This window comes from Hyperoodon ampullatus (assembly GCF_949752795.1).
Source record: "Hyperoodon ampullatus genome assembly, chromosome: 19".
Taxonomy (NCBI): Eukaryota; Metazoa; Chordata; class Mammalia; order Artiodactyla; family Ziphiidae; genus Hyperoodon; species Hyperoodon ampullatus.
Window position 1 is genome coordinate 9,743,617 of NC_136932.1, and position 12,426 is coordinate 9,756,042.

At 54.9% G+C, this 12,426-nt stretch overlaps 1 protein-coding gene across 1 annotated transcript in view; it reads left to right on the forward strand.

The window, feature by feature from the left end:
- Positions 1-300: 300 nt before the first annotated feature.
- The window catches only part of CRHR1 (corticotropin releasing hormone receptor 1), a gene marked incomplete at its 3' end in the record, with an annotated part of 51,435 nt that continues 39,309 nt past the window's right edge, over positions 301-12,426 (forward strand). The window contains exon 1 of the mRNA XM_079725615.1: positions 301-375. Within this exon, the coding sequence (XP_079581741.1) occupies positions 343-375 (33 nt within the window). The 5' untranslated portion in view covers positions 301-342. The remainder of the gene's footprint in view (positions 376-12,426) is intronic.

The following is a 12,426-nucleotide window of genomic DNA, read 5'->3' on the forward strand; positions in this document are numbered from 1 at the left end:
GGGAGGGGACGCCCAGGCGAAGGGGCGGGGAGCCGAGGCGACTAGCGGCGCGGACCGCGGGGGAGGCGGCGGGGGCTAGGCGGGCTCCCGGCGGGCGAGAGGCAGCTGCGGGCCGGGCTGGGTCAGAAAGCGGCGGCCGGACTCGCCCGGGAAGGGGAGAGCGAGAGCCCGGCGGGCCGGGCTGCGGGGCCGGGGAGCGCGGAGCCGGGCGCCTCCGCCACCCGCGGCCACACAGGAGCCTGGCCGCCCACCCACGCAGCCCGAGCCCTCACCCGCCGGCCGGCCCCTCTGGGATGTCCGAGGGACCTAGGCATCCAGGACGGTGACCGAGCGAGCCCGAGGATGGGACGGCGCCTGCAGCTCCGGCTCGTCAAGGTAAGAGCGAGCCGGTCAGCCCTCGAGCACTGCGGGCCCGCAGCTCCGGGCGCGCAGCTCCGGGCGCGCAGGGCTAGGTGGGCTATGGGTGTGATGCGGAAAACTGGGTGTCACTGAGCAGAACTGTGCCCAGGTCCGGGGGCGGCCGGGGTTTGAGGAGCAGCCCAACTCCGTGTCTCTGGACCTTTGGAGCCGGCATTGGGCGGGGGGATGGGGGGGGACGACACTGGTGAAAAAAGAAATCTTTGTGGCGAAGCTGCCGGGATGTTGGCGGAGGTGGGCGTGGGGTGGGGGGGTGTCAGCCCCCCCGGGTAACCAGCTCTGTGAGGGGAATCGCTCTAGGCTGTGGGAACCGACGCAGGGAACCCTCCCACCCTCCCGGGTAGACTGGGGTCCCGAGACAGGAGCCTCGGCAGAGGGGTTCCCCATCCGCCCCAGCACCGTCTCATCAGGTCGCCCACTCCGCACGCCTCCGCCCTGTTCCTGGGAGCTCCTTCCTGCCCCTGCAAGTCCGGGGAGATAAATGTCCCCGGTGCCTGCGAGCCCTGGATCAATATCGCAATCTCCGGGGAGCAGACCGAGCATCCGGCGGTAGTTACCGTTCCGCCGCCGCCGCCGGCCCGCCCGCAGGAGCACGACGCTGGCTCTCCGAGCCTTTGCACTAGCGGGTGGGTCCCCGCGCCTGCTCGCTCCTGCCCGGGCTCTGGCGACGCGATTCCTGCGTCCGGAGTTTAGGAAAGTCGCCAGACCGCACGTCCAGAGTCTGTCCGCTGAAGTTCTGGGACGGCGGGGGCTGCCCCAGGGCCCGGGGAAGGGTTGGGGCGTCGACACCCGGGCCCGCCGCTAGTGACAGCTGCCACTTCCTGGTGCCGGGAGATTCCCAAAGCGGTTCGGCTTGCGGGGTGTAGGCAAGGAGGCGGCAGCGGAGGGAGGGGTGGGTGGGCCCCGGCGCCGCCGCGGGGGAGCCCAGCGCGGCTCTGGCCTGAGGATCCGGACTCCGCAGGGTCAGTGGGGACCGCCGGGGCACAGACACCAGCTTGACTGGATTCAGCGCTTTTACAAGCTATTAACTTCAAAAGAACTGAATGGATTGGGGGGAGGGGTGCGGATTGACTGAATTTCATTTTTCCATCAGTTATTAAACCAACTGTACGTATGTATATCAGCACACAAAGTGGTTTGAGTTAAACTACCAAGATTTAAAAATGCAACTGCTGCCGGCTCATCAGTTGAGACATTTCTGGTTACCGAGGCTTTCTCCATTCTCTCCCTTCCTCTCCCGAATATATATAAGTTGGTTTTTAAAAATGACTAAGGGTTGGTCTGATGGAACCCATATCCCATCCCCCACTCCTTAACTGAGGACTGGGAGTGAACACAGAGATTATTTTCTGGGTGATGAAGGAGACCCGGGGAGGGAGAGAGGAGGAAAAACATCCAGAGAGCTTGACTAGATGGCACTGAGTGGGAATATTTTCCAAAAGGCTAGAGTGTAGCAAACCTGGGTCTAAATTCACAAATCAGTTAGACCAAATTCAGCGTTTTAAAATTTATTTATTTATTTTTTGCTGTGTTGGGTCTTCGTTTCTGTGCGAGGGCTTTCTCTAGTTGTGGCAAGCGGGGGCCACTCTTCATCGTGGTGCGCAGGCCTCTCACTATTGCAGCCTCTCTTGTTGCGGAGCACAGGCTCCAGACGCGCAGGCTCAGTAGTTGTGGCTCACGGGCCTAGTTGCTCCATGGCATGTGGGATCTTCCCAGACCAGGACTCGAACCCATGTCCCCTGCATTAGCAGGCAGATTCTCAACCACTGCGCCACCAGGGAAGCCCTCAGCGTTTTAAATGGATTCAAAGGGTTGAACTGTAGGTTTTTGTTTTTGAGTTTACGTGGTAATAGGTAAATGTTCTTTCTCTGGCCTGGCCTTTCTTAGAATCATGTGCAAATTTCTGCTTAGAATTATGGTGCTCTTCTAAAAGGAAAAAAATTTTTTTTTCTGTTGTGTGTGTGTGTTTCCTGCTAGGTGGTGAGATGTGTGCCCTTTATGTCTGGCCTAATGAACTCAGTAGGTGCTCAGTAAATGCATACTGAATGAGTGAGAGGCAGTGAATGAATGGGCAGCTAATGCGGTTTCAATTAAATAATTGCTTTTTCTTTTATTTATGTGGCATAGACAACTTGTTGGGTAGTGTTCTACCTGCTTTGCAAATATTAAGTCATTGAGTCCTCATAACAGTCCTGGGAAGTAGGAATTATTATTGAGGCACAGAGAGGCTAAGGAACTTGTTTCTTACTTGTTCCTCACAGATACAGCCAGTGAGTGGTGGAGCCAGAATTCAGAGTCAGGTACTGTGGCTCGAAGGCTTTGTTTTGTTAGCTTTTATCAGAAAATCTTTTAAGCCGCTAAAATCTCATCCAAGACTTCTGTCAGATGAGAGAGAGCGCGGGTGGTTTTGTTGGTATCAAAGTCTGAATCTAGGTGGGGTTCATCCAAAATCCGGCGCTGTCCTCAACAACTCAGCCAGCGTTGGGAAAGGATCCACTCTGGGGCCCTTACCATGGGCCTCACACTGTACTGGTTACAGAGAACTGGGGGAGAGTGTGTGTGAATGTGTATGAGTGAGAATGTGTGTGTGCATGGGACGGTAGTTGTGTATGTCAGTGAGGGAGAGATGATGTCCGTGTGCGTGTGCGTGGATGCCAAGGAGACGGGTGAAATATTGTCTCTGCCCCCACGGGTGGGCCAGGGACCGACCATCTCCGAGTCACCTACCCACCAGCCGCAGCTCCTCGCAGGGAGACCCAAGTGTGGCTCAGAGTGGTGGGTTTGGCTGAGTGTAAAGAGTGGAGAAGGCAAGCCCTGGTGGGCTACTAAAGGAGAGTGAGTTCTGCGGAGAGAGCTGGTTTTATTGCTTTTCTCATAAAAGCAATCTCGCAGTATTACACAAAGTTTGAAAACCAGAGGGGGAAATTATTACACTCTCACCCTCCTAACACAGCTATTGTTGCCATTTAAAAAATAATCCCAGGGCTTCCCTGGTGGCGCAGTGGTTGAGAGTCCGCCTGCCGATGCAGGGGACACGGGTTCGTGCCCCGGTCCGGGAAGATCCCACATGCCGTGGAGTGGCTGGACCCGTGAGCCATGGCCGCTGAGCCTGCGCGTCCGGAGCCTGTGCTCCGCAAGGGGAGAGGCCACAACGGTGAGAGGCCCGCGTACCAAAAAAAAAAAAAAAAAAATCCCTGCAGGCCTTTTTTTCAAGCTCAGGTTTGGGCACAGCTGTGGCCACTGGGAACGCCCCCTCACTTACTGTCACAACCCAAGTCTGTCCCATGTTATTCCGGAGCCTCCAGAGGGAGATCGTCAACATCTGCATATTCCCTGTGAGGGGGTGCTCTTCTGCCACGTCTATATCTGTGCACATTTGGGCCATTTCCAGATTGCTTCTTTGACAAATAATATGGAGCCGGGTTTTGAGGGGAGCATGGGCAGGAGGGAAAACACGGGCAAAAAAGTGAGCCATGGGGTGTGGGGACTATTGGCATGGCCACAGCCCAGGGGCAAAGTAGGAGAGGGAGGCTGACAGCCAGGCCAAGCCGTCAGGATTTGATATGTCCAGCCCTGGGCAGGGGCATGACTTGGGCCCGTCCAGTTCTTAGGGAGGGCATAGATTTGTGGAAAAGCAGGACACTGACCAGGGGACGCTGAGGATGAGCTCAAGTGGAAAATCCATTTCTCACCCTCTAACATTTGCATCGTCGGAGAGCATCAGCAGCCAGTGGTGTTCAGCTGCACAGAAGAAGGAGTTTGGAGGGTCAAAGGTGCCCCTTGGCAACACCCCAAGTGCCCGTGGTGCTTACAAGCCCATGGGCCTGAGCCCCGGACATGATGTGACCTAGAAGGAAGGGGTTAGGTATAGGGCTGATCATTTTAGAAGCTATTGGGTTGGAAAGACCATCAACCTGGGAGTTGGCACACCTGGCATCAGTCACAGCTATGCCTCTAATTAGCTGTGTGACTTCAGATAGGTTACCCTCCCTCTCTGAGCTACCGTTTCTCCGTAAACAGGGGTATTTGACTAGATTCTCTTTTACCTTTCACGTCTCTGTGCAAGATCTGTTTCCAAAAACACTCCTTAGGGCCACAACCTCATATGAGAAGAGTGGGGTGCAGCAGATTCAATTCCCAGCTCTGCCCTTTCCCAGCTGCAGGACCTCAATACTTGGACCCAAGTACCCTCTCTGAGCTTGAGTGTTCCCAGCTATGAAATGGAGGCAATACCTAACTCAAAAGGTTGAGGGAAGGATGAAATGAGTTAATACACACACAAAGTGCCTGGAACAGCACCTGGCACAGAGTTCGCTTTCAGAAAAAGTTGCTAGGTGCCTGCTCTTCAGAGAAAATGAGATAATGCAGGAAAAAACAGCTAGGAAAAGCTCTTGGACATTCAACATGCAGCCTTTTTGCATCTTTCACCCGTCATAGAACTGGGCCTAATAATCAACTGCATGTAATAAGCGTTTCACAAATGTTTGTTGGCTGGCTGGCTGGTGTTATTGCTGCTTCCTTCAGTTTGGTATTGCATGATCAGAGTGGACCCATTGCTGTTCCCAGGAGGTGCAGGTGTCATGTCCAAACAGACTGAGAGAAGCCAAAACCATCCTGGCAGAAAAGCCACCTCTGATGCAGAAAAGACTGGAACTGCCCCCCCTTAGGCCCACTATGGTTATGTTAAAAAGAAAAGAAAAGAAAGCAACAAAGAGCCAGTGTAGCACCTGGTGATTTGGAGAATCCATTGAGGGTGGGGCCTTGGCTGGTCTGGAGGAGAGCAGGTTGTTAGCAGGTGACCTGGGGCCTTTCTTGTTTCCTCCTCTGTGAAAGGAGAGGGTGGGGTGATCTCTCCCAGCTCTGACTCTACCTAACCATTCATGGCATCAACAGAAGGAAAAGTGAGCCCATTTTGGAGCTAAGGCCAAGTCTTAGCTGCAGTTTTATATTCAATGAATGAATTTGTTAATTACAAATGACTCCTGTCTACTTAGATCCTCAGGGGCCCCTGTCAGCAGAGTCCCTTGGAAGTAACATCATCAAGTCCTTTTTAAATGCTTGTCTTCCGACTTGTCGCTCTTGGCCAGCCAGCCCTCACTCCACCCAATGTGGCAATCAGCATCTTCTTGTGTGGATGGGAACATCAGGTGAAGCAGATGTGAACTTGAAACCTGACTCTGCTATGAAGCTAGGTTATCACTTGGAACCTCAGTTTCTTCATCTGTTTAAAAAAAAAAAAGAGGAAAAATAGTATCTACTTTATGGGATAATCATAATGACTTCATGAGATGTCAAGTGTGAAATAAAGCACAACTGTGCATTGTCTGGCACACAGTAAGTGCTTAATAAATATTAACTATAGTAGTCACTTAATAAATCTTTACTGAATTTTATCAATCCAAGGAAGAACAGCAAAAGGAGGAGTGGTGAGGGAAAGGGAGGTGGAGGAAGGAGTACTTAGCAATGTAGAATCTCCTGCCCCAGGGTCCTTTTCGTAGACCCTGGGGAGAAAGGATGGGGCCACCTGCCATCAGTCAAGCTCAAAGGGCAAAGGACAGAGGTGCCTGCTGTTGGCCCTCTGAACATCTCTGACATGTGAAAACATTTGGCATTAAAAGTGGAGACATGGGGACTTCCCTGGTGGCGCAGTGGATAAGAATGCACCTGCCAATACAGGGGAAACAGGTTCTATCCCTGGTCCAGGAAGATCCCACATGCCACGGAGCGACTAAGCCCATGCACCACTACTACCGAGCCTGCGCTCTAGAGCCCACAAGCCACAACTACTGAGCCTGTGTGCCACAACTACTGAAACCCACATGCCTAGAGCCCGTGCTCCACAACAAGAGAAGCCTGTAGACGACAACAAAGAGTAACCCCTGCTCACCACATACAACGAGAGAAAGCCCGCACACAGCAACGAAGACCCAATGCAGCCAAAAATAAATAAAATTAAATCTTTAAAAAAAAAAAAGTAGAGACATGTAAGGAGGATAATACAAAATGATTAAGTCACTGACGCAAACAATTATTTTAAAACAACTAACTGGATTCCATTAAGCAACAGATTATTAACCATTTCTTTTCAGAGTAATTGCTGTCAACTTCAAAAAAAACTGAGAAGCTAGAAGGCAGGAGGGGAGGAAGGGAAGGAGGAAGATTTGGGGATCACGGACATGCACTTCCTTTTCTGTGAAATGGGTGTGTTGAGATGCAGTTCTGGGAGATGGGTCCCAGGTACACAGAGCCCCCGACTCAGTGCTTTAGCTGAATGTGTTTTTTGGCAACTCTCCACCCAGGAGCCATGAATCCATTTCAGGGACAGATGAAGATGTTTGTGGGTGCTCTTTCTTCCCTATAAACTCAAGCAATGTCACAATCCCTCTCCTGGCCCCGCTGGTCCCCAGGGAGCAGCCCCAGTGAGGTGCTTAGAGATGAGGTTTGTGGGGTGCACACCTGCCCCCCTTCACCTGTCAATCTGTTCCCATCCTCCAGCCAATCTGGCCGGAAGCCAGGACGCCTAGGTCAAAGCCCAGGACAGAAACTGGCCAGACTGGTCCAGCTGCTTCTGTGCCTGAAGAACCAGAGAGATGGGGGTTTGCTCTAGGCTGACTGACTGCAATTTGGAGCCCACCCGTAGCGAGTTTTAAGAGGTAGTGAGGCTACCGGGAGGCACAGTGCGAGACTTAGTTGAACCTTTCAGCGCTGGGAGGTCAGACCTTTGGGACAATGTATTGCTCAATACCCCTGGCAGGTGCATGGAGCCGAAGAGCTGGAGGGCAGGCTGCCCAGGGTGATGGGCTAGGGCAAGCGATGGCTGCGACATTTCCATTTACAGCAGGGTTTCCCCTGCTTTCATCCGTGTCTCCCCAGCCTCCTTGGCAGGATGTGTGAAGGGCTCCGTGATTTCCAGAGATACCAGCTGTTCCTGGAGCAGCCCCGCCACTGTGCAGACAGAGCTGGGTGGGATAGGGAGGGATGGCCAGGGATGAGGGGCTGGGCTGTGTAGGCTGGAGACGGAAACCAGGCCCTGCAGGGCTTTGGCTACCCTGGGGAAGGGTCGAGGGAAAGCCCCGGGCTGTCTAAGGGGCAGAAGACCCCCCTGCACTGAGGGCCCCGACCCCACAGTCAGAAGCAAAGGCCCAGCTGGGTGCCCATGGGCCTGCTCAGGGTAGATGATTTTATTATTATATAAAATGTGGACATGCAGAAAGACAGGAAGAAACCAAAGGTGATGCAGAGATGGAGACCACTGGCTAAAGTTGGCATGAGAGAGAGAGAGATGAGGACAGAAGGGCCTGGAGGAAAGTGAAGGGAGGAGGGTGGAAGGGAGAGAGAAAGATGTGAAAGCAAGAAAAAGACCTGCGTGTGCTTTTTGGCTCTTCTTGCTCAGTACTTTCCCTTTAGCAGCTAAGTGAACATGTGCCTCTGGTACTGAGGGCAGAGATGGCCTTTACCGGAAACGCCCCTCTCGATTTCTTTTTTTTTTTTTTTAAGAGTTTCTTTCTTCTTTTTTTTTTTTTTTTTGGTTGCGTTGGGTCTTGGTTGCTTCTTTCTCTCGTTGCGGCAAGAGGGGGCTACCCTCCGTTGTGATGTGCGGGCTTCTCGTTGCGGTGGCTTCTCTTGTTGCGGAGCACAGGCTCTAGGCGCACGGGCTTCAGTAGTTGCAGCACATGGACTCAGTATGTGTGGCTCACGGGCTCTAGAGCGCAGGCTCAGTAGTTGTGGCGCACAGGCTTAGTTGCTCCACGGCATGTGGGATCTTCCCGGAGCAGGGCTCGAACCCGTGTCCCCTGCATTGGCAGGTGGATTCTTAACCACCGCGCCACCAGGGAAGTCCCATCCGCCCTCTCCATTTCTTACAAGAAGTCCCACCACTCTCCCTAATCTGCTGCCAGGAGCCTTCCTCAGCCATCAGGGTCAGCAGAACCCCGGAGAGCAGGGTTGCTCTGAGGCATGCCGTGTGGAGGCTGCGGATGCCTGCCCACGGGAAGGAGCTCCCCCCAACCCCACACCCTCCAGCGCCCCCAGGGCTGGGATCTCCCAACCCAGTCAGAAGGAACAAAGCCTGTTGCCTTTGAGGTTCTACCTGGCCCCCAGTGTGCAGTCTATGTCTTTCTTTCTTACACACACACACACACACACACACACACACACACACGCTGGGATCCTCAGGGAGTCCTCTGCAGTGTTTCTAATAGCGTCCCCCCACCTGCTATCCACTCAGAGGCTGCTGCACAGTCAGACCGTTGAGACAGGTGGGCAGCTCCCTCCTGCCCGGGCCAGGGCTGGAGAACTGACTCCCAGAGTAGCAGCTGGGCCCCCAGGGCCCTGGGGTCAGTAGTGGGGGTGGATGGCAGGTTGGACAGCCTCCGTGACCACGCCCCAGGCCGCACATGCCTGTCTGGGAGCCCGAGAGGCTGGGCCTTGGAGGGAGGCCTGTGTCCTGGGCTTGGTCTGAGCCCCTGCCTGTCCCCCTCCTCCTGCCCTTTCCCTCCACTTCGCCCAGCTTCTCTGGCTATTCACCGAGCGGCCTCTGTGCCCACGCCCACACATGTGACCCCATGGAGTCCTCCTGTCCCACTCTAGGGGTGAAAACACCAGGTGTTCCCCGCGTCTCTCCATCGGCCCTTCTGGTCCTGTGCCCCGGCCCTCCTTCCTACCTCCACAGAACACTCATTTCTGCCCGCCGCCTGCCTTTGGCCATAGTGTTCCTCCTTCTAGGGCTTCTCCCCCCAGTCTCTCTACATCAATCCTGTCTAGTAGGTCCACCAAATTCTCCCTGAGCCATCACTACCCTCTCCTCCAGGAAGCCCTCCAGTCTAAGTCCGTCTCTCACTGGTCGTTCCTTTGCTTGCCCTCCTCCCCCTCATGTGAGCCTCTGGCTCACGGTGGAGCCTGGGCTCTCCAGCAACAGGGGACCCTGCAGCTCTTTGGTCTGTCCCCCTACAGGATGCTCAAAACATTTACCAGCCAGACCCCGCATGGACCTCTGGTCACTCTCACCTAACCCAAGCCCTTGTCCCACCATAGATTCTGAGCTCTGCTGAGTCAGGAGGATTCCCTTAAAAATGAAAGCGAAAACAAGACTGTGTCCCGAGCGCCTAACCAAGTACTCCAAGCTCCATAGGCACACAATAGATGCTGAATTCGATGGAGGGCATCTCCCCGCTGAACATTTATCTGTGTGTGTGGAGGTGCTATGGCGACAGGAGACATGGAAATGACAAGCTAGACAGATAGATTCCCCCGGCTCTGCAAGTGGATTTATGACTCAATGGCTTATCGAGTGCTACGCTGTTGGCACCATTTAGTAACATTTAGCAATTCCAGTCCTGCTCCAGATTCCATCCCTGGTCCCCGTAGCACTGGAGGCATTTGTCCACGTGTAAAAGCAAGGGCAGCATTTTGCTTCGTAAAGGGTTCGGGCAGGGCTGGTAGGAGACATTGCCCGAAGCAGGTTTGGAGCTGGGCTGAGGACAGAGATGCAAGAACTTTCTCAGAACCTGGGGTCCTCAGAGAGCAGGTCCAGGGCACTTTAGTCCCCAAGCAGGGGCTGGGGAGGAGGCTTGGTGGCAGCCTGGGGCTCCCTCCCTGCCACTGTCCCGGTTCTGCTGGGTACGAGGCAGGAATAGCCAGACAAGGCAGAGGTGGGCAGAGGACCCTGGTGGAAGGGAATGAGCCCATTCTTGGCTCCCTCCGTGGGATCTCGTCTCTCAGTCTACATCCCTACCCTCTAGCTCCCTAAGGGTGGGTGTGGGGCAGACTTTGGTGTCTTTCTCTCCAGATTGCTGGGCCCCAGTGACCGCACAGTGGACACCACTGCCAGGCTGTGAAACTCCGGGCCTGTGCAGTGACACATGTACATCCCTGAGAAGCAGAGCATCCCTGGGGGAGGAGCACTGTGCCTAGAGCTGAGGAAGCAGGAGGCCTGGGATTGGGGCCGGCTCCGCCACTTCCTGGCTGGGTGACCTTGGGCAAGTCACACAACCTCTCTGGGCTTGGTCTTCCTCTGGACCATGATGGAGAATAAAGGAGGAAATGCCTGTGTGCTGAGGGGCCTGTCCCCCCGGAAGCTCAATGAGTGGGACCTGCTGCTTTCCCTGGTGAGGTCCCTCCCCCAGCCTCCACTCTGTCCCCCACCCCCCCCGACTCCTCCCCTTGACACTGAGCCCAACTGGTACTCAAGACCCTCTTCCTCCATGGGGCCTTCCCCGATGAGCCGGCCATCGTGTGCTCTCCTCGAGCTAAAGCAGGGCTTCTCAATCTAGCTGTAGGGAAGGCCCACATAGGTCTTTCCAATCCATGGCATGTGGTCCTGTTGTGCATGACGACCACGCAGACTGCATCACATGACTCTTCTGGAGAGCTGGACAACATCTGAAGTGGTCTAGACACTGTTCAATGAGATCACAGCAAAGACAACTTCGTATCAACGTTTCCAAATGCTCACTCTCAGTAACGAACAGTCTGCAGTCCCGCGCGGTCCCCGCCACCCTTTCAGCAGCGCTGATCTAAACCCCTCCTTTGGGGCCAGGATTCATAGCCCAGAATCTCTGGTTCACTTTTCAAGGGAGTCTGGCTGCCGGCCAGCCCTGTACCTGTGCGCCTCCTGCTGTAAGACTTGGTGCTGTAGCAGCTGGGTTGGGCTGCCAGAGGCAGGAAGAACCCCTGTCCAGGAGAATGGACACCTTCGGTTTATTCAGAGCCCCTACCACCTGGCAGGTTCTGGGTGGGCCCCTTCCCCCGCTTCGTTCTCACTCATCAACCCACACCTTATCACCCACCGAGGTCGGGGCAGGGGTTGGGGAGACACATGACAGTCACAGAGCTCTGGTGAGACACGGGAAGCCCTTCCTCTGTGGTGGGCTCATCCCAAGGCTCACAGGACTCAGCCCCACGCTGGTTCTAGCTAGCCCTCGTCCCGGGGCTCACCCAAGATGAGGGAACACGACTTCTCCAGGGTCAGCTCTGCCTTCTGCCTCCGAGGAGCTCGCCCAGGGGGCAAGCTGGGCAAGCCCCGGTTGCTGGCTCCAGGAAAAGGCTGCGTATGTGCCCTCCCTGTGCTGCTTGATCCCCAGCCTTGGCTGTGCCCACAGGTGGCCACCTTCCTGCTTCGTCTGCATCTCCTGTGCACACCCTGCCCCCAGGAGGAGGCCTGGGGGCTCCAGGACAGCAGTGAGGGGAAGGACCTCCCATCTCCCCAACTGGCCAGGAGGGGTCATTCCCAGCAGTCTCCTGCCTTTGGGCTGAGGCTAGGAGGTGGGGGAATGACGGGTCCAAGGCCACAGGGTGAGATCAGGGCCTCTTCCTGTCCTGCAGGCTCCTCCCTCGTGTCCTCTCATTCTTTCCAGCATTCTCCTTCCCATCACCATCTTCCTTCCACACTCCCAACTTCCATGATGGGCAGGCACGTGAGTGTTTTCAGAGCTGGGAAGGAGCTGCAAAACCCTCCAACCCAGGGTTTCCGCTGCTCAGCACCATTGACATTTGGGACCAGGTAGTTCCTTGCTGTGGGGCTGCCTGTGCATCTGAGGGTGCTGAGCAGTATCCCCGGTCTCTAGCCACAAAATGCCAGTAGCTCCTCCTAGCTGTGGCAACCAAAAATGTCTCCAGATGTTGCCTCGGGTCCCATGGGGGACAAAATTGCCCCGAGTTGAGAACTACTGGGCTAGTGCAGTTCTCCTCAATTCTGGTGACACTTCAGAATCACTTGGAGAACATTAAAAAAATAGAGAGACTCCCAAGTTTCCCCTCAGGCCTGCCGAGCCCAGATCTCTGAGGTGAAGCCTGAGAAACAGAATTTTCTGTCTCTTGGCTGCCAGGCATTGTCTGAAACTTCTGATTTTGTCTAATTCACTTCTTTTACAGACAAAGAAACAGGCAGGGCCATTGCCCAGCTTATGGATGATTAGATGGTTATTCCTAGTCTCTGCCCTGAATCTCCCTGATCACTGGGGTTGGGTGGTCCAGCAGCCCCCTCTAAACCACCCTCATGGCCTTGGAAGG